At 49.3% G+C, this 19,380-nt stretch overlaps 10 protein-coding genes across 10 annotated transcripts; 4 read left to right on the top strand and 6 right to left on the bottom strand.

The window, feature by feature from the left end:
* Window positions 1–489: 489 nt before the first annotated feature.
* ACHE_41140A (rho GDP-dissociation inhibitor) lies at window positions 490–1,968 on the top strand (the record flags this gene model as incomplete). The annotated part of the gene is made up of 6 exons (XM_043279417.1): window positions 490–600; window positions 862–963; window positions 1,038–1,185; window positions 1,343–1,665; window positions 1,734–1,782; window positions 1,838–1,968. The coding sequence occupies 6 exons, from the start codon at window positions 490–492 to the stop codon at window positions 1,966–1,968; spliced, it is 864 nt and encodes a 287-aa protein (XP_043137098.1).
* Window positions 1,969–2,249: 281 nt separating this feature from the next.
* Window positions 2,250–3,334, bottom strand: PPG1 (serine/threonine-protein phosphatase; the record flags this gene model as incomplete). Its single annotated transcript, XM_043279416.1, has 3 exons — window positions 2,250–2,959; window positions 3,021–3,254; window positions 3,319–3,334. The coding sequence occupies 3 exons, from the start codon at window positions 3,332–3,334 to the stop codon at window positions 2,250–2,252; spliced, it is 960 nt and encodes a 319-aa protein (XP_043137097.1).
* Window positions 3,335–7,291: 3,957 nt separating this feature from the next.
* On the bottom strand, window positions 7,292–9,902 carry APL6 (AP-3 complex subunit beta; the record flags this gene model as incomplete). The annotated part of the gene is made up of 3 exons (XM_043279415.1): window positions 7,292–9,580; window positions 9,643–9,800; window positions 9,863–9,902. 3 exons carry the CDS (start codon window positions 9,900–9,902, stop codon window positions 7,292–7,294), a joined length of 2,487 nt encoding a protein of 828 aa, XP_043137096.1.
* A 1,079-nt stretch (window positions 9,903–10,981) lies between these two features.
* On the bottom strand, window positions 10,982–12,543 carry nuf2 (kinetochore-associated Ndc80 complex subunit NUF2; the record flags this gene model as incomplete). Its single annotated transcript, XM_043279414.1, has 4 exons — window positions 10,982–11,095; window positions 11,148–12,062; window positions 12,122–12,382; window positions 12,442–12,543. The coding sequence occupies 4 exons, from the start codon at window positions 12,541–12,543 to the stop codon at window positions 10,982–10,984; spliced, it is 1,392 nt and encodes a 463-aa protein (XP_043137095.1).
* Window positions 12,544–13,026: 483 nt separating this feature from the next.
* GCN3 (translation initiation factor eIF2B subunit alpha) lies at window positions 13,027–13,992 on the top strand (the record flags this gene model as incomplete). Its single annotated transcript, XM_043279413.1, has 1 exon — window positions 13,027–13,992. The coding sequence occupies one exon, from the start codon at window positions 13,027–13,029 to the stop codon at window positions 13,990–13,992; it is 966 nt and encodes a 321-aa protein (XP_043137094.1).
* Window positions 13,993–14,627: 635 nt separating this feature from the next.
* ACHE_41135A (uncharacterized protein) lies at window positions 14,628–14,888 on the top strand (the record flags this gene model as incomplete). The annotated part of the gene is made up of 1 exon (XM_043279412.1): window positions 14,628–14,888. The coding sequence occupies one exon, from the start codon at window positions 14,628–14,630 to the stop codon at window positions 14,886–14,888; it is 261 nt and encodes an 86-aa protein (XP_043137093.1).
* Window positions 14,889–15,153: 265 nt separating this feature from the next.
* ACHE_41134A (uncharacterized protein) lies at window positions 15,154–16,287 on the top strand (the record flags this gene model as incomplete). The annotated part of the gene is made up of 3 exons (XM_043279411.1): window positions 15,154–15,272; window positions 15,331–16,030; window positions 16,081–16,287. The coding sequence occupies 3 exons, from the start codon at window positions 15,154–15,156 to the stop codon at window positions 16,285–16,287; spliced, it is 1,026 nt and encodes a 341-aa protein (XP_043137092.1).
* An 82-nt stretch (window positions 16,288–16,369) lies between these two features.
* ACHE_41133S (uncharacterized protein) lies at window positions 16,370–16,711 on the bottom strand (the record flags this gene model as incomplete). The annotated part of the gene is made up of 1 exon (XM_043279410.1): window positions 16,370–16,711. The coding sequence occupies one exon, from the start codon at window positions 16,709–16,711 to the stop codon at window positions 16,370–16,372; it is 342 nt and encodes a 113-aa protein (XP_043137091.1).
* A 227-nt stretch (window positions 16,712–16,938) lies between these two features.
* ACHE_41132S (uncharacterized protein) lies at window positions 16,939–17,215 on the bottom strand (the record flags this gene model as incomplete). The annotated part of the gene is made up of 2 exons (XM_043279407.1): window positions 16,939–17,144; window positions 17,203–17,215. The coding sequence occupies 2 exons, from the start codon at window positions 17,213–17,215 to the stop codon at window positions 16,939–16,941; spliced, it is 219 nt and encodes a 72-aa protein (XP_043137090.1).
* A 671-nt stretch (window positions 17,216–17,886) lies between these two features.
* ACHE_41131S (uncharacterized protein) lies at window positions 17,887–18,168 on the bottom strand (the record flags this gene model as incomplete). Its single annotated transcript, XM_043279406.1, has 1 exon — window positions 17,887–18,168. One exon carries the CDS (start codon window positions 18,166–18,168, stop codon window positions 17,887–17,889), a length of 282 nt encoding a protein of 93 aa, XP_043137089.1.
* Between the last annotated feature and the right edge of the window lie 1,212 nt (window positions 18,169–19,380).

Below are 19,380 nucleotides of genomic sequence, written 5' to 3'. Positions count from 1 at the left end.
ACCACAGAAACGGCGTAGTAAACACTGGTACAGCTAAATTAAGAAGGCGCACTCAACGCAGAGTCAAAAGAGCCAAGATGGATAGACAACGATGATTCACCTTTTTGACGGTCGATCGAATCAGCGGTTTAAATCCACAAAAACAACGAGCAGAAAATCAAGTGGGCGGCAGGGAGTTTTGACGGTATTCGTACAGTATTGCGCGTTCTTATATGGGCCAATGGCTGGTCGTGAGAGTCACCTGACCTACCATAAAGGGAATTATTGTACCGTTCCCCGGTATTCTGTGACAGTACACATTTTTCGTGCCTCAGGCATTCAGTATACATTGCTTAACTTAGTTAATATGTGCAGCTTCCTGGAAGAGAACAAGGACCTGAAACAGTAGCATCACTGCAGAAGTCAAGGATCTAAGATAATCTGGCATATTCAATTGGAGCCTTGCGGTTGTACTACGTGCATACTTGTAGAACCATTCTTCCCCGCTCTATGGATACTGAGCAATATCAACCGCTCCCAGTACAGCACTCAGGGCGCATCAATAGACTTGTGAGCATACGATACCTGCGCAATAACGAGCAGGCTAAAGAGCACCCATTGGTATGCTCAGTATCCCGTAGAGAATAGCAAGGTCTTCCACTGATGTGCCACTGCCATCCTAACGACGGATGGTCTATGCCAGCGATACGACGGTCAACCACCGAACTAACCAACATACAAACTACTCCTTTCTAGAAAGATAGAACATCCATAACTCCTTCGTACAAGTACAAGGAGCAGGTTATACCATAAGCACAGAGCCAAGTCTGGCCCCTGACAGTGTCACCGCCTTTCCACGCCCCCCACCATGCTCCTGGACAGTGTCAACCAACCAGAACAAACCCCCTGTTGCTCACGCTCTTTTTACCTTTTCTCTCTTTTCTCACTTTCCTTCTCTATCTCTATCAATTGACTGTTCATATAGTACGTTGTTGTTATATTATACCTTATTCAGATATCTAGCCCTTGGAAAGCTGGAGCTAATCTGTCTTCTATAGCTCTCCTCATCCCGATACCCCACCAACCCAGGAACTCAATCAACAACAACCACAATGGCCGACCACCACGACGATGATCTCGCCGCCTCCAAGACCGAGGGCTTTAAGGTCGGAGAGAAGAAGACCATTGAGGAATACAAGCAGCTGGGTATGCTCACTATCTGCACGGTTCCTGGCATCGGCATTCATCCCGCTCCCCTCCTCCTTACCGGATGCATTCGGTGACACCTGTCGACATACAATCCCACCCACACTCCCGTAAACACATTTTCTCGGAACAAGTTACTAATCTGCCACTCATACAGACCAAAACGACGAATCCCTCAATCGCTGGAAAGCCTCGCTGGGTCTGAACACCGGCGACCCCATCGGCGACCCCAACGACCCCCGCAAATGCATTATCAAGTCTCTCGCTCTCGAAGTCGAAGGCCGCAACGACGTCCTTATTGACCTCTCCACCCCCGGCGCTCTCGAGGGTCTCAAGGACAAGCCGTTCACGATCAAGGAGGGTGCCACGTTCCGGATCAAGGTTGTCTTCCAGGTGCACCATGAGGTGCTGAGCGGTCTGAAATACCTGCAGGTGGTTAAGAGGAAGGGTATTCGGGTTAGCAAGGATGAGGAGATGCTGGTGAGTTTTGGATTTCGTGGCTTGTGTGGCTGGGTTGTGTATGTGGATGGAAGCTAACTGGGTAATAGGGAAGCTATGCTCCCAACACAACAGGCAAGACCGAATACGAGAAGAAATGTGAGTTCTGCTATCGCGCCGTGGTAAATCGGCCGTATGCTAACCTAATGACAAGTCAACGCCGAGGAGGCTCCTTCGGGCATGATGGCTCGTGGCCACTACAATGCCGTTTCCAAATTCGTTGACGATGATGACACAACCCACCTGCAATTCGAATGGTCGTTTGACATTGCCAAGGACTGGTAGATTTTGATAGTTATTTAGCATTGAACTTTTCTTTTCTTCTTTTGCCTTTTCTTGAACTTATCGTGAGCAGCGGTTTGTGTTTATAAGCCATATACGTCTGAAACGAGTTTCCTTCCAACATCTTGCAGCTGAATATCGACATTAGAGAATCCATTGAAATCTCAAGGGTATAACCATATATCACATCTCAAAAATGCCAATACATGCTGCATCATATGCCAAGCTCCAATACCAAGTATCTCACAAATCGAAATAGAAAAGGGAATAGATTCCCCGGGGTATCACAAAAAGTAGTCAATCACAGGACTCTGGCCATCCTTCTGCTGGGCCTGTTGCTCCGACCGATGGATATCATTCTCCGGCGCCGCATCGAAGATGTTGAAATACCGCTCGCCCGTATCGCTTACTTCGAGCACACTAGCCAAGTTTCCGCACCGATAGCAGTAGTTCGGCGCACTCCACACAGTACTTAGCCGGTCGTCGTAGAGAACCTGATAACCCTCTTGGCAAAGTTGATGCGCGCGCAAAATATGCGACATGCTGTTCACCTCGAGGAATTTGCGAACAACCTGTGCTCCAAAGGTATATCCAGCCCCACGCGGGGAGAGTGAGAACTCATCGCGATCAGTGTCGGGGTCTGACCAGACCAGGTCGGCCATAGGGCCTTCGTGCGGGATTTCACGGAATCGGTCGATGATCTTAATCTGGTCGATGGAGTGGATTGAGGGAGAGAGGCCGCCGTGCACGCAGAAGATCTGGTCGTTGATCACGACGCTCAGGGTGAGGAAGTCGAACATGTCGGTGAAGTAGTGCCAGACATTGGCGTTGCCGTATTTTCGTGCACACTCAGTATAGAACCCGTACGATTGGGTAACGCCGCGGGATTCATGGTTCCCACGGATAAGATGGACACGTTGGGGGTATCGTAACTTCAAGCAAACGAGGAGGGAGATTGTTTCCACGCTGAAAAGACCACGATCCACGTAATCTCCTACAATTGCGATACTAATTAGCTCGGGACCAGAACTCATGTCCATGTACTAAGAACGCACCAAGAAATAGATAATTCGTGTCCGGACAAAATCCTCCAATCTTGAATATCTCAATCATATCAAAAAACTGCCCGTGAATATCACCAACCACGGTAACCGGGGCTGCAATGTGAACCACATTGCTCTCCTTCATCAACAGCTCTTTCGCCTTGGCGCATATTGCTTCGATAACTGAGTCTGCCAGCAACTCTTTCCGGTAGAGTCTCTCAATGCACTCGTCCAAATCGATACTAGCTGCCACACAGTGAGACACGGTCGAAGAGAGGCGAAAAGTGACCGGATAAAGAAGCAAACGTACAGGGTAAGCCAGGCATTGCGGCTAAATTGCGGCGTTGGTTCGACGCCTCAGGGTACTGTAATGATATTCCGGTACAAAATGGATCGATAAACGAATGAGTCGAGAGTTTGCGAACAATGTTTCGGTATGGATATGCACACGCGCTCGAGGATAATCGCAGAAATCGTAGGTAAGCACTATGACGGTAAGGAGGAAAAAGGATCTCTAAGAAGCAATTCTGCAGCAACTCGCATCATGACCGACAAGTCAAGCCGCAGTACAAGTGAGGGAGCGACGGCCAGCAAGAACCTGCACACAAGCCCCTAAAGAAGAAACAAATGAATGAATGTCGATTCAGCCAAGCGAAAGGCGTAATTATAACTCCATGGTCGGAAATGATCTGGACCGTGGACAATTCGGGTAATAAGGAGTGGGCGTCGATATTCTGATGGGTGATTGGGGCTCCGAGTGTTCTGTCGTCTGGCACCGCCTGCTATCTGGAGACAGATTCCGCGGAGTGCGTCACGTGACTTACCTAGACCTCACGCCTTCCATTTTGGGAAAACGTATTGCGATTTGACATGATTCTGAAGGATACGACGTCTACGAGCATTATATTGCAGTGCATTTCAACTACTATCCTTCATTAAGCATTGACTATTGTTCTTGTATACGATCCGTTTTCCGTTCGTCTCATCGGCGCCTGCCCTAAACGTCATATGTACTGGGTCGCACTTTCCTCCACGCATGGTTGTCACCTTACAGATGCGGAATCTTCGTTCCCGCACTGGTATAGCCGCAGCCAGTGCAATTATAGCGCTCTTGACGACTCTCGCGTTGACAAACCGTTCGCCTTGCGATCGAATTCCAAGTCATATTGGCGAGTATCTGTTACAAGGGTATCATTATTGTCAGACCCCGCTAATTCGTAGCAGAGCTCTTCCCAATAGCGAGGATTAAGGGATGCTCCTCTATCGGGCCCCAATTCTTCCCCGATTCTCTATGTTCACGAGGTAAGTGATGATGTAGCTCACTACGCCGCGTCGCTCGTCTTCGGGTGTCGTTCCTGAACATCCCGTTTTGGACCCAAGATTGAGGATACTAGTTAAGCGAGCGAGTGCTGCCTGCTATAAATAGCTGCTGTCGCCTGGCTTTCTCTTTCCTCTTTCCTTCTTCTTCCAACTCCCTCGCTCGCACTTTCCCCGTCACTGCACACCTTGCTTCCTCTTTCAGCTCGATCGTCCGTACTTTCCCAGACACTGCACTCTTTCTTTTCTCTTTTAGGCTTGCATTTTCCCTTGCAAACTGCACTGCTCCGTCGACCATTCCAGCCCTCTCGACGCCACACTAACTGGTATACAGTCAGTCACAGCCACAGTAGCACAGCAGAAGCTAATTACTCCGTTTCTCTCATGTCTTTTTTTCCTTTCTCTTTTTTTTCCACCTGAATTGTCAGGACGCTTTCATGCATTTCTCGAGCCCTTATCATATGACTATTTAAACTATTTAACATCACGCGGTTGCCTGCGGGAGATAGCTGCATGAAGTAATGCCCTTCGGGAAAGAGTGCTGGGTATCTCCTGTGGGGTCTACCCAAGCTTGTTCTTTCCATTTTGCAACCCCTCCTGCCCCTGCCAAGTCAGTCCACTGTATGTCTACCCAAGAGGTCGTGCTGCGCAAAACGGCGTTCTGTAGTAGAGGTTTTGCTGCCGGGCACATCCTCTGCCAACCACAACAACTTGTCAGGATGCTTCCGTGCATCTCATGTGCCATTTTGACTAGCAAATGAACTTTAGCTGATAGGAGATATTAGCCTCTATAGGTCCCGAGCACTCGATCCTATGCTTCGATGAGTGAGTGTTTGGCTGACTGGCTGGCCATGAACAGTGACAGCGGAAGAATTTGGCTGTACAGGGTTTCCGGGTTCAGAGTCAAGATCTCGGTGTATAGGTATCAAGTTGTTTCTGATATTGACATGTTCGCATTTCGTGTATATAGTCGACTGTATATAGTTGACTAATGGGAATATGCTAGTTAACTATACCTTCTTCCTAGTCAGGATGCCTCTGCATGGTAGCAAGGAACAAACAAGAGCTCCTAGTCCCTCTTCCTTAAATTTCTCATTCTGACTCGTGGCATCATGTCGATGCCCACTTTCGGCGTAAGTGGGAAAGGGACGTTAGCCACTTTCCATTGAGGATATTTCTGGGGTTGGTCTGTGCTTCGTCGATCATCCTGACGCATAGATCAGGAAAAGCTATCAAATTTATTCACTTCTATACTAGATAGTTCCGATTCCTCAATTTCTCATCAAAGTTTTATTCCTCTCTAGAACCACTAGAATAATCAACAAACCACTCCACGTTCATGAGAATCTACATCCCCAAGCCCATCCTGTCGTGACATGGTCAAATAACGACCTCAAGAGTTGACCTGTATTTAAGTAACTCCCCAATCACACCGATCTTTTCAAATTACGGGTTGAAACAAAGCATGACTAGAAATCAAACGGTTTCTCAAACCGTATAAGTTGCTTTCTCGAATTTTTCCGGTATGCACCTGCTCGTCACTGAAAAGTACTCGGTGTTGATATCCTTTTCCAATGAGAAGTATTCGCAAGTCGTGCCTTCTGTATGACTAAAATGTGATGCCAATATCCGCAACGTAGCCCCCTATGGGTCTTTCGTTTGCGACACCTGCTACAGGCAGCCCACGAGATCGACTCTGAATTCTGCGAGCGATGGAAGTTCGGCCCTTTCAACTCCTTACGTGAGTAATGTGGTTTGAGCCAGTGACTAATGGCTATACCTCCAGTGAACATTATACTCATGCAATTGCGGTTAGCTGTTCGCTACTTGTTTCACTTTGATAGTGCTATATCCAATAAGTCTGAGGGCGACATAGAAGGACCAATAGGTGACAGAAGCCACCAGCATCATTTCTGGGCTCTATAAGCAATCATCGAGGTAAAGAAAGTCCTGTCTACAGGAACTAGAAGACTCAATATCAAAGGCCAAGTTTTGGCGGAAGCCGCTGGTATGTCCTCCAACCCCCATATCCTTTGTTAGTGTTTAATTGCTGGCATGGATTGAAACCATGCAAAGAACCTACACTTGAAGCATCTCCTCAAGAGTGGTATGACCTACTATGCGGTTTCCTGAATCAGTTGGCTTCACTCGCAGTCACTCAGACTATTCAGTCTCCAAGGAAGACATCATTGTATTGATCTATGTTGACGACATCTGATCATGGCTCAGAAAATGTCCGGAATCGACGTTGTCAGAACTCTACCAAGACACAACTCTAGAATGACAAACAACAGTCCGGTTGAACGCTACCTGGGTATCGATATCGTCTGAATGCGATACTACATGAAGAAAAGGATTGCAAAAAAAAAAAAAAAAAACTTTACATTCAACACTGTCTAAAACGGTTCAATCGTTCTATGGGAAAGAGCCACTACGCGAGACACCGCCGGACCTCCATGCTTCAGAAGACAACATATACTTGATTCCCAGACCCAAATCGGGCTTTCACCTGGATCAGACTGTTTGGATTATGTATTAGCAATACCAGGGACCTCTTATTTTTCGATCAGGTGCTAGATCTTCAAAATCCCCATAAAAACGATCACTCGAGTGCTATACTTTATCAAACAGTCCAAACCACTGGCCCATCGGTCATGCCTTACCCTCATCTTACACAACTTTGCGATACCATTTCTACCCGTCAATGATGAGGATCATTGATGTCCAACAACACGACCTCGAGCCGATTACATCGTGTTGGGAACATGTTGAACTGATCCAGCGCATAGACCTACCCATGATCGCTACGCCAGACTAAATATATATTGGCAATGGTAATTCAGCGTCCAAACTTATTAAAAGTTTGCTCAGGTCTATCAGTGGAACATATAAGCCGAGTTCATACGCAATTAGTCCAAGATCGTATATTGCACGTTCTATGTCTATAAACCTTTCGAAGGGCCGGGCTAAGTACCTCGCTGTGTTAATAGCTGCTGACCCTCCCTATCGTCCTCGGAGTCGGTCTCCTCTTCCTCTTCCTCTTCCTCTTCGTCTTCTTCCTCTGAATCCGTTTCCTCTTCTTCATCATCGTCTTCCTCTTCCTCTTCCTCCGAGCCAGTTTCCTCTTCCGACTCTGTTTCCTCGGTTTCCGTTTCGCTTTCCTCTTCCTCATCTTCCAGCCACTCGTTCAGACTCTTCTGCTTCGCTGGCATAGGACCCTGCATACGGCCATTTTGCCTCTTCGCAGCTGCAACACTTTCATGTTCCTTAAGCGCCCGGTCGAGCCGTTCACCAGCTGTCAGGGCAGCTCCTTCACTGACTTCCGGCTTAACGACGCCTTGGTCACGGAGAACGTGATCTGGTTCATCGCCTGGCGCAACCCAGTCGGGAAGTTTTTCGTAGCCCTTCAGACCGTGCAAGCCGGCGTCCGGTCCGAGGACCAGTGTAGCAGAGCCGATGAGGAGCTCTTTGCGTGTTTCGGATGGGCTGGGGGCATGTGGTACCGGTTTCGGTGCGAGGAGGAGCAAATTTGCCAGTGGGAGTGTAGTAGGAGAGGCGAGAAGGGCCTTATACAGACGTGCGCGGTCACGGAGGTCGTAAGATGTGTCGTATCTGGCTAGAAGAAGAATGTACCGCCAGAGTATTGTGATATTGTCTTCTTGTTCTTCTTGCGGCTGCTCTTCGCCTTCACCCTGTTCCTGCTGCTTTTCTTGGTCGTCGGTCCATTCGTTACTATACTGTTCGACCTCTTGCACAGACGGAGGTTGCTCTTTCGGAGGGTTGCGTAGGAGATGATGGAGATACACCTTGGCACCCAGTAGAACGATTTGTTGCTTTACCAGCTCTGGTTCATCAGAGAAACCTTTCACCAGCAATCTCAGCACATCAGGCGCAACATTGCGCTCCGGCTCTACGCCTGCGAATTCTCCGACGAGCCAAACTATCGTCGCTCTTGCGTCCGGGCAGGTCGTCGAGCCAAGATACTTGACCAGTTGGATCACAGTTCGCTCGTGCGAGGCAGGGTCATGCTGGATCAAGTGTCTGATAACGGTCAGGGACTCGGAAACCAGAGTGTCATCGAAACTCGTGACCTGATTGAGCAGAACGCGTAGACAGTGGTTCGCAGTCCTGGTGTCGCTCTGCGCACAGCGCCCAATTGCTCGAACGCTTTCTCGAACAAGTTCACGGTCTGTACTTCGCGAGAAATGCTCTAGCTCACTTACGATCACACTCTTCAGATGCAATCCACAGTGGGGAAATATTATGGTTAAGATCTCCAGCTTGAGACGCCAAATATGGGGCGGATCCGTAGAATGCACTAAGTAATGCGAGACGTACTTGGCGAACGGCTTCGGGTGACGTAGGGCAACTGAAACGATGTTATAGAGCGCAATATGTTGTATATCCTGGGGGCTTCTAAGAAGCGCAACCAGTGGACCAACTGCCGAATCAAGGTATTCCGGTGGGGCCAGGTAGGCGAAAGAACGTACGACGCTGAGAACGACGGCCGAGTTGCGGTTTTGTAGAAGGCTCTTGGAGGTTCGAAGGAAGACTTCCAGATCGGGATCCAACACGGGAACTTCATATTCTTCGCCGTCATCTTGACCCTCAGCAACTTCTTCGTCATCGTAGAACCCCTTGGACACCCCTTTAGTGACTGCTCTCTTGACCTTCTGAGTCTTGGGAGGGAAGCACTTGCGCGCATAGGAAGTCAAAAGACGCAGGGTCGCAAGTTGGCTCCATTCATCCATATCAACCAACTTCTTCACCAGGCTTCGATAGTGCTTATGAACCAGGTCAATCCTATCCGGGCAGACTTCCAAAAACGCAGCCACAGCAGGACCAGCAACAAAATACTGGCTATCCCCAAGCAACGTAGATATGTATCCAATCAACTGCGACAGAGTATTTGGTTCCAGGCGATAGCACTTCGGGATAGCCAACGCAGCCGCCTTCCGCACATGGGGACTCATATCACCGACTCCTCGTTTGATCGCAAGGCATACAATCTGGTTGATAACCGGCACGCTGATTCCGGACATTGTTCGTAGCGCCATGGCTCGTACTTGGGGGTTTGTGTCTGTGAGCGACTTCTGGATCGCATTGATGGACAAGAGCGCCAGGTCGGGCTCTGCCTCCGCATGGTGAACCAAGTAGACGTAGACCAGTTTCTTGACCTCGAAACTCGTGCTCGCTGCATTTTTCACCACCGCGGAGAAGAATTCGAGGGATAGTTCGGGATCTTCGTACATCGACTAAAGGAAATGACAGTCAGTGTCAGCGATTCCCCATCGCTATGTTATGAGGGGACCCGTACCGAAATGACCTTCCGCAGGCCGTCCAAGACCTCTTTTTCATGACGACTGTCGAGAAGCTTCTTGATATGAGGCACGTTACTATTGCGAGAGGAGGGATTCAAATTCGATGTCCGGTTACTCGTAGCTGACTGCGCTGCTTCGAGGGTGAGTTCTCGTGCTGCCCGAGTTGCCCGTTAGCCAAACATACCAGAATCGACAAACAACAGCACACCACCTTACCTGTTTCCAGCATGGACGAGATCCGGGATATTGTCTCCATTTTCCTTTAACCTAGGCCCTTTGTGGGCAAATTCACAGTGGTCTTCGTCACGGGGGGAGCTGGTAGATAGGTGTTGTTCCGCGGCGGCGGAGAGCAGCCGCAAAAGGTAATCGGTATCAACGGACTAACTTCTCCGTCTTCCGTATACAATCCACATGCGACGGTTATGGCCTACCAAGAATATCTTGAAGAATCTACGGGATTGAGAAACATGGGCACCGTGTGAAAGACGACTCAATTGTCCTTGCCAACTTTACATACTGAGAAAATTCCGGTGTCTATTTGGGTCTCACCATGAGCCAGCCGCGCAGGACAATATGGTCTTGCGAACTGGTGACGGATTTCCTGAAACAAGTTCTCTATCATGAGGACGCTTCTTCAAAAGTCATCGTGGTCTGTTCAACACGAGAATATTTCCTAGAGCAATTGGCGGCGGCCGTACGTTACGGGACGACAACGCCTGAAGGCCATGAATTGACTACAAAAGCCATCGGATTGCTCTCTCGATCTAAGGACGTCAATTTAGCATTCTGTGAAACTCTGGAACATTTTCGAGCCTATATCTCTGTGTTGGATGTGGCAAGCATCAAGCGACAGGAGACTACTTCGGATGAATCAAGTGAACGGCCGTTGTTGGCGGTCTTGAATCCCCTTGCTCTACATCTCCCTACTACTGAATTCTCTGCGCAAGGCTTGTCGAGGACTCTAGCGGCAACTGTGGAGGTCACTTCTCGGGAGAAGATGGATCTCGTACTCTGTGAATGCGTGGATTCCATGAATAGCGCCAACTGCGGGGGTGATGAGGCACTATGGAACACAGAGGTACCCTTGCTCAACGGAACTGCTCGGATTGGGACTGAAGAAAACGTTTCAAGAGGACCTAGTGTGCCTGTGAAGAAGGTTGCACAAAGATGGTTTGAATTCAATGATGAAAGGGACATATATAGACGACAACAGTGACGGAGAATGAAAGACATCAAGTCACAGAAACAACGCTGAAACTCCCTAAACCAACCTTCCGGGTATCCTAGAACCAACCCTTGAACTCCTTGAACCATGATCCATTGAACTCCCTGCTTCTACAGGCATTTCTCCATCTCCGTGATGTACAGCTTGATGTGCGACTCCAGCTTCAGATATTGATCATGAGCACCTTGAATCTCACTTTCGATGTTCTCTTTGAGATCGGCCATCTGCACGAGCTGTCAGCAATGCTTCAAATTGGATGAAGTCTATCCTACTTACCTTCTTCTCTGTCTGCTCTATCCGGATTCTTCTCCTCTCCATGTCACGTTGCTTCTCCGCACGCTCTTCACGGAGCTGCTTCTGGACGTTGCGGAGCTCCTCCATCTGCGCTTGCGCCGCCTCTGCCTTCTCTTGGGCGTTCTTGCGCAATGCTTCGATCCGCTCATTCCACCGTGCAAGTTGGCGCTGCAGCAACTTCTCCGTTTGCTCCACTTCTCTAACATTGTTCCCCCGTTCCGAAATGGCTTCCCTATTTCGTGAAGCTCTTGATTCTTCATCCTCCTCCTTCTGCAGCTCCACGGCGATGTCCTCAAGCAGCTTGACGCATGCTTGCACATCGTTCCCGACAACCGTAAATGTATCCGACGAAGTCTGCAGGGCTCGCGCTCTTTTCTCCATGGAATCTATTTGAGCCTTATCACGCATCAAGTTCTCCGACAATTCGCCTAACGAAGACTGGAGTGTGGCCGGGCTCTCCAGAACATACGGCCGGAGCTTCTCCACTTCTTGTCGACTGCGCACGACCTTCTCGGTCTTCTCTTCCAACAAAGTCTGACGCCTTGCTTTGTCGGTCTTGGCTCGTTCCAGAGCCTCCGCGACCCGCTCTTGGTTTCGTCTCAATTCGAGCAGCCGCGATTTCAGCTCATCGTTTCGCCTGACTTTCTCCTTTACTTGCCCCTCGTTGGCTTTGAGATTTCGCCGCATTTCCTCGAGTCGTTGCTCCATTTCCTGATTCTCCATGTATAGGGTGTCAATACGCGCTTTTGTCTTTTCCGATTTGTTGAAGTGTTCATCGATGACGGCGGTCTGCGACTCGCGGAATCTAACGAAATTGATGAGATACGAGAAGATCTTGATGAGTCGGTCATGCGTAGGTCTTGTTAGGTCCGAAAATGTGAAATCGTTGACACCACACTATTTGACCACATGTTAGCAAATGTCATCACCGTACTGGTGCAAATGAATCAGCATACCTCCATCATCAGTCTCCGTAAGCTAATAAAGAAACCCATGAGATTTCGCGTATCATTGGGGACAAGGTCCGGATAATCACCGCCAACGTCGTCCGCCGCTGCGCGCATAGCAGGCTCAACTGTCTCGCGAGTGACGTTCATCAGGAGCTCTGCAAACCATTCCATCACCATCTGGATTTGTTGCGGATTCGGCTTAACCAGGTCAGCCGTGTTAAACGGGATCCCGATATCGTTGATACATCCTGCAATTTCTTTATCGGGCTATTTGATGTCGTAGTCAGTTACTGCATACGACAGCCTCAGGGTCTTGCCAAACTAACCAGGCGCATCAACGCATCGTTCTCATCCTCCTTCTTGCGACCTCTGCCCTGCTGTTGCTGGTTTCTGTTGAACTGCTGGCTCATTCGATTGTTATACGCCATTTTGCTTTTGAGATTTGTAGGAGAGAGCACTCCCGTTGCTCCTCCAGACGTCGACTGCGGGCTCTTTGCTTGTCGGGCGGAGGTGTTGCAGTTGATTTGTTTATCGCCGCTGACACGGCAACCTGAAGCGGACTAGTGCGGTCGGCGAGGGGCATTTGATGCAAACATGACAAACATGCCTCTCCCACGCTTTCTTTTTATGACTCTTTCGGAGAAAGTGGATTGCAGAGCAGCATATTTCACGACATACGAAGCTTGAAAGAATAAGTTTGACGGGCTAGATTTCTCGGACACATATCTTGCTTGAGAACGGTTCACAAAAGACCCGCCCTATCATGGCGCCTGCACCAGATTCGTCGAAGCCATTCGAGCAAGTGACCCTAATAGCTAAATTACTGTCTTTGAAGATCTACCTGAGCTAATAATGATTGCAGCATTGTCGCAACCTACAATGAACTTCTTCGCTCGGATCCCGATTTGACGATGCCAATCGCAGCCATCGAAGCTCTCGTCCTCCTCCTCACACACTCCCCCTCCTCGACAATATCCGAGACACTCGATCTACTTGAAAAGTCCACTGGACACTTGAAGAACTCGATCCCGAACCCTATCGGTCTGTCCGCAGGCACAGACCTTTTCCAACGATACCTAATCACAACTCTACAGCGGCCCGGCCAACTGGGACCTGCGGGGGACTTTAATGCGATCCGCGCGCACTTGCTGTCGAATGGCCGGTTGTTCATTAGACGGGCGAAAGAAAGCCGTGACAAGATTGCTGCATTTGGAAGGGGGTTCGTTCGCGATGGAAGTACGGTTCTGACGAATGGTGGATCTCGCGTGGTTGCGTCGTTGCTGCAGAAGGCTGCCGATGAGAAGGGTGGACCGTCTGCGGTGCGATTCCGCGTGATTTACGTTCTCTCATCATCGAAAAATGTTGAAAGTTCGCCTGGTGCTGAACCCGAGGGTATGGAAACCGTCCGCGCGCTCCGCGAGAAGGGTGTCCCCGTGGCCACGATCCCCGAGTCGGCTGTCGCATATTCTCTGGGCAAGGCGGACATGGTGATTGTTGGTGCTGAGGGTGTGGTGGAAAATGGAGGAATTGTGTCGCGGATGGGAACATATCAGATTGGTTTGCTCGCCAAGGCAATGAGCAAGCCCTTCTACGTTGTTGCGGAGAGCCACAAGTTCGTGCGACTCTACCCGCTTGGACAGTATGACCTTCCGATTGAGCAGCGTGTGATCGACTTTAAAACGGAGGAGGAGATTGCGGACGAAGCGAAGCAACAACCCCAGGCTACAACAACAGAAGCCACTTCAAAGCCCGTTGCAAGGAACAGTTGCCAATCGGTTGACTTTACGCCGCCGCATTTGATCTCCGCGTTGATTACGGACAGTGGAGTCCTGACGCCTAGTGCTGTCAGTGAGGAGCTGATTAAGATTTGGTTCTAAGTTTAATGTCTTACGGCGTTCGGACGTGTTCAAAAATGTGATGATAACCCTTTTCGGCCAGAGGCTTGGTATCAAATTAACGACTTGTCATAACCTTCATCTCGTTGCACTTGCTGCGGCACTGACTACTGGTAGTCAAGTAGGAATGGGTCTGCTACCTATCTAGAATGTCGTATCATGGCAAGGATCGCACAATACTCTAGAGGATAGCATGAATATGACACTACCGTTTATGAGATACCCCGCCCCTTGCCGTACAGAGTACTCTGTAGACACATCAGGAAGATCTTTATCACATCTACTCCGCCATCTTCGTAATTGCCTCGAATCACTTCTAAATCAGTCTGTCCACGTGCCATCACGGGATCTCGCCCAGTGGACCAATCACGCAAGCCAAGCTCCGGCTGTCCCGTCATTGAATATCAGTCTCTTGGACACTTACGAGGCCATCATTCGGTGCAATTCTGAGATACCCGTCGTCTCCTTTACATACCCGCCCTCTCGGCTTAAACATACCATCAACTCGTCCACTATTATCCTCCGTGACCAGCCAACGCACGGTGTGCTGCATACAACTCCATACATGAACTAGTACTACAAAGTACTTCTACGCCGTAAAACAAGACAAACAAACTATGGGCGCCGAGTCATTAACCGCCCTCCGCGCGGACAACGACTATAACTACGCTTACTCGAACTACTATCCTTCTGGATCACGCCACGACCATCGAGGATCATTCCAGAACATTGATGACAGCAATAACAAGACCTGCTATAATAACAGCAATGGGTCCTCCGAATCATGGTCCTTAAAACGATTGTTGAGCCGACATGGGAAGCGCAGATACCGGGTGTTGGAGCGGGAGCCGAATCGATTGCGGAAACGGGGGACTTGATTTGTGTATTTTTCGTTGTTTTCACATGCGTATGGATATTCCTGACTCTACCTGTACATATCTGCGAAATCTTGAAAATGGTCTTCTTGGATGCTTGAGTCGTGCTACTTTTGGCATATCTTGGGATGATAATGGAAAGGCGGTGAACCTGAAATGCGGAGGAATGGCAAATTTTCCGAAGGCGGTGAAGCAGAACGGAAAATCTAATCGAGAATTTTGAGCTCCAATTCTGTTATCTCTCCCCTCTGCAAGATGCGTTATCGAGATGCAAGAAAGCGCAAGGATTCACGGTCGTCAGTTTGATGACAGTGCATCAATTAATACGGCTCATGTCTTAGAAAAGAAAAAGGCCCCAGGGCCTTGGGTGCACCTCTTGGCAGGCGCGTACGTTCTGCTTCTCCACAATCGCTGTATACATGGGTACTGACTAGAATGTATTCAGCTCTGGAGGTCTTGCCACTGCAATTGTGACCTCTCCCCTCGATGTCCTACGGACAAGACTCCAATCTGATATCTACCGAGTCTCCGATCGCCCTTTCGCCGCCTCCTTCCCCACGCCGAAAACCAATACACTAAACATTATCAGCTCTATTTACCGGATAGAGGGCTGGCCAGCATTCTTCCGTGGTCTTGGTCCAAGTCTTGCGGGTGTGGTGCCAGCGACTGCGATCAAGTTCTACGTATACGGAAACTGCAAGCGGATTGGGGCTAATTTGCTGAACAACGGACAAGATTCCCCGTTTGTTCATGCTCAAGCAGCCATCTGTGCTGGGATAGCGACAGCGACAGCTACGAATCCGATTTGGCTTGTTAAGACACGGTTACAACTTGACCGAGCGCAGACACATGCTGGAGAGGCTCCGGCTCGGAGGTATCGGAATAGTGTGGACTGTGTCAGGCAGGTGATACGTCATGAGGGTATCCGTGGTCTATACAGGGGAATGAGTGCGAGCTATCTTGGAACAGTTGAAACGGCACTGCACTTGGTTCTCTATGAGAAGTTAAAGACGGTTTTCAGTCAATCTCTGAAGACGACAGAGGGAGCAAGCCCTACCTGGACCGAGGTTGCGCACTGGGTCAGCACAAGCGGCGCTGCAGGATCAGCTAAGCTAGCTGCGAACATACTGACATATCCTCATGAGGCGCGTTCTTATTCTTACTTTTCTTTTGGAACCCTACTGACTGTGTACAGGTCGTCAGAACCCGGTTGAGGCAAGCGCCTAAGGAAAATGGCGTTCCAAAGTACACCGGCCTCGTACAGTGTTTCCGCACTGTGCTCAAAGAAGAGGGCATGGCAGGTATGTATGGGGGACTGGTTCCTCATATGGCTCGCTCTGTGCCGTCGGCCGTCATTACGCTTGGCGTATACGAGTTTGTCTTGAGACTCATTGGCGTGTGAGCACGCTGGTACTGGCTTTTGCTTTCTGCATGTATTATTACCAGGCGTTGGGCGATACGTCTTCTGTATATTATAGACCGGTTCATGAGCAATGACTTGACTGATGACCGCTACTACATTGCATATAAGCGCTCACAACTCCACGAAAGCCAACCCGGTCTCGATATTCCCGTGAAGCTCTAACAGCAACCTCAAGCAGCCCCTTTTCACTCTCCGAAATCTTCCCGATACCGATAGGCAACGGCTTGGTCGCACCAGCCTCACCCAGCGCAATCTTCACGGCAAAATACTCAACACACAGCTCAGCAGAAATCTCCTTACCTCCAGGGGTATCAGGAAGGTATACATACGCCTCTTCAGTCATAGTCTCGCCATGCCTAGGAGCCAGAAGACCCTTGACGAAGCGAAATCCAGCGTACGCCATGCATGTAGTCGCGCTGCCAGCACCTTGTTTACTCTTTACGATTTCATCACCCCCGAATTGCACGCCTGTCAATATCTTAGCTTAAGCGCATACTTCCAGAGCAGGGAAAGTCACGATTATTAACACCCACCAACGCCTCATCAATGTTAACAGACGGCTCTGTCTGGCTCTAAAGCGGGAGGATCGTAGCACCGCTATGCCTCCCAATAACCGGTACTTTGCATGCCTTAGGTATCGCCCAGAGCATGTGCGATAAATGTAGAAACACGCACGACGTCTGACGTTGTTACGCTGAATAGACGTGCTGGATTAAAGACCCCCGCCTTTCTCAGGGTCTCAGCCGCGACAGGCAGGGTCGAGTTGACGAGATTTGTGACGACGCAGAAGATTGCGGCGAAATGTCGGATGATGCTGGCGTTTGTTTTGAAGAGGTCTAATATCTTTTATCAGCCCTGTTGAGTGAGATGCGAAGTATGTTGTAGCGTGCTTACCATCTTTGGTCATACCCGGCCTCCGGGCAATACCAGCGATTACGACGACAATATATGCGCGAGTGAGTGCTTTCTTGAGACTATCATCTGCGGCAAGATAGCCAGTCACCTTTGCTCTGGTGTCGATGTGGTTCAGATCCGTGGCAATGCCGAGGACGTGGACGAAGTCGTATAGAGAGATCTGGTCGAATAGATCCCTCTAGCTATGTTATGCAGTGATCTTATCAACGCATCTTTTTAGGTGCATGGGCCTTACTGTCTTTCATAGAAGACTAAGCGGGGTGCCGATTTAGCCGGATGCGCCGATTGAGGGCTATTTGACCATGTTGGCGGGGTGTATTTCGAGGTGTGATTTAATTGGCAGTAAACGTTGGTTTTGATTTGAACGTATAAGATATGGTTGATATGTCTAGATTGTCGATTTGATATACATCTAGTCGATAGTTTGTTTAGGGTGAAGGTTCAACCGCACGGGTTCATTCTACCGGTCTGGCGAGTCAGTGGAAAACCGGACTGCGATCCTACTGAGCATGATAGTCTCGTAGCGGGTCAATTTATTTGTCCGTTTTGTGTAGGATTTTTTTCCATGAATGTGGGCGCTCGATCCGTAACCTACAATGCAGAAGAGATGCCATAGCCGTAATTGTGGATGATAGTTGAACATTCGCATACATTGCCCTAAACCTATCTACCACCAAGCAAACACAACCTCTGACCCCCTCCCCCAAAACCGCCCTCCTCACATTCCATCCCCCACGCCTCCATCTTCGCCAGCATCTCAACAGTATGCGTCCCCACATGCAGCACCAAAAGCACCCTCTCCTGCCCCAACAACTTCTCTCTAGTCTCCGGCTCCCGCTCGTAAACATCCAACCCCACAGGGCCGCTCTCCAGCGCATCTGCCATAGCAGCTTCGTCGATGATAGCACCACGCGCTGCGTTGATGATCACCACGTCTGGTTTCATAACTGCTATGGCACACGCGCTGATGAGGCTTTCATGCTTGGTGTTAGGGGGATGTTGACGCTGATTATGTTTTTTTCCTGAGTAGGGTTTCGAAGGGGACGTAATTGGCGCCTGCTGTTTGTTCGGATGGTAATGGGGTGCGGTTGTGGTAGACTGTCGTGAGACCGAAGGGCGCAGTGCGCTTTTTTATGGCGTGGCCTATTCAGCCCATGCCTAATATTCCGAGAGTTTTGGCTTTGGATTCGTGTCCGAAATCGAGACCTTGTTTGAGTGTTCCTGCGCGCAGGGATGTGAGGGAGGGGTTTAGCTGCCTAGGAGGAAGATGGCTAGGTCGGTTGTGGCGTCTGTGACGGAGTCTGGGGCGTTTGTGATGGTGATACCTTTGTTGGTGCAGGCGGTTGTGCCGATTGGGTCGTAGTATTTTGTTAGGCTTGCTTGAAGGGAATTGGATGTACGTACGACACCGCTAGCAGACGTCCGGTAGATAGCAAAGATATCCTTGTACTTCCCCTTGAGGTCTTCGAAAAACCCTCCCTGTTTTGACTGGTGACGACCTCCGTGTGCGCGACCTCCTGCAGTTTCTCGTAAGAAGGCACTGCATGCCTTACGGGGTTGAAGAAGAGAACGAAACGCTTGTATGGCATATTTTATGATTGAGTGATAGTTCGTAGTATGTATGACTTGTCCAAGTCCAGTGCTACACGTCTCTACAAGTATATTGACCACATGCGCGTGGATTGTATGCTTCTTGCTTCAGCTTCTTTAGAGCATGGAAAAACTCATGCCTCATCGTTCACGGTGAATGGTTTCGGCAATTCTTTCTAATCATTACATGTATCATCTAGGATTGACTGAGCTGCTGTTTCAGACCCCGTAGACAAGATCATGCTACCCCGTAGTTTGTGGCGATTCTGGGTGGAGTTGCGGGTTTAGTCCGATGTTTAGTATTGTGATGCCGTGATGTATATATTAGGGTTGTATCGGTAGAAGATAGACCGTAAGACAGGTCGTGATATATATAGCTCCATGGTCACTGAGAAGTCAGATAAAACATGAGCATAACAACTGCTTTTGAATTACGTTTCTGACAGTCTAATACATAAAGTTAGCCTTTTCCATTGTATATCCAGAATAACATTCCTAAACTTCACCGGCTCGGCCCTAGCCACAGCCCGCATCTGCCTGATCCTCGTCCCAGCCTTCCCGCTCTTC

This window comes from Aspergillus chevalieri, chromosome 4 (assembly GCF_016861735.1).
Source record: "Aspergillus chevalieri M1 DNA, chromosome 4, nearly complete sequence".
Taxonomy (NCBI): Eukaryota; Fungi; Ascomycota; class Eurotiomycetes; order Eurotiales; family Aspergillaceae; genus Aspergillus; species Aspergillus chevalieri.
This window is presented reverse-complemented; position numbering and strand designations above follow the sequence as displayed.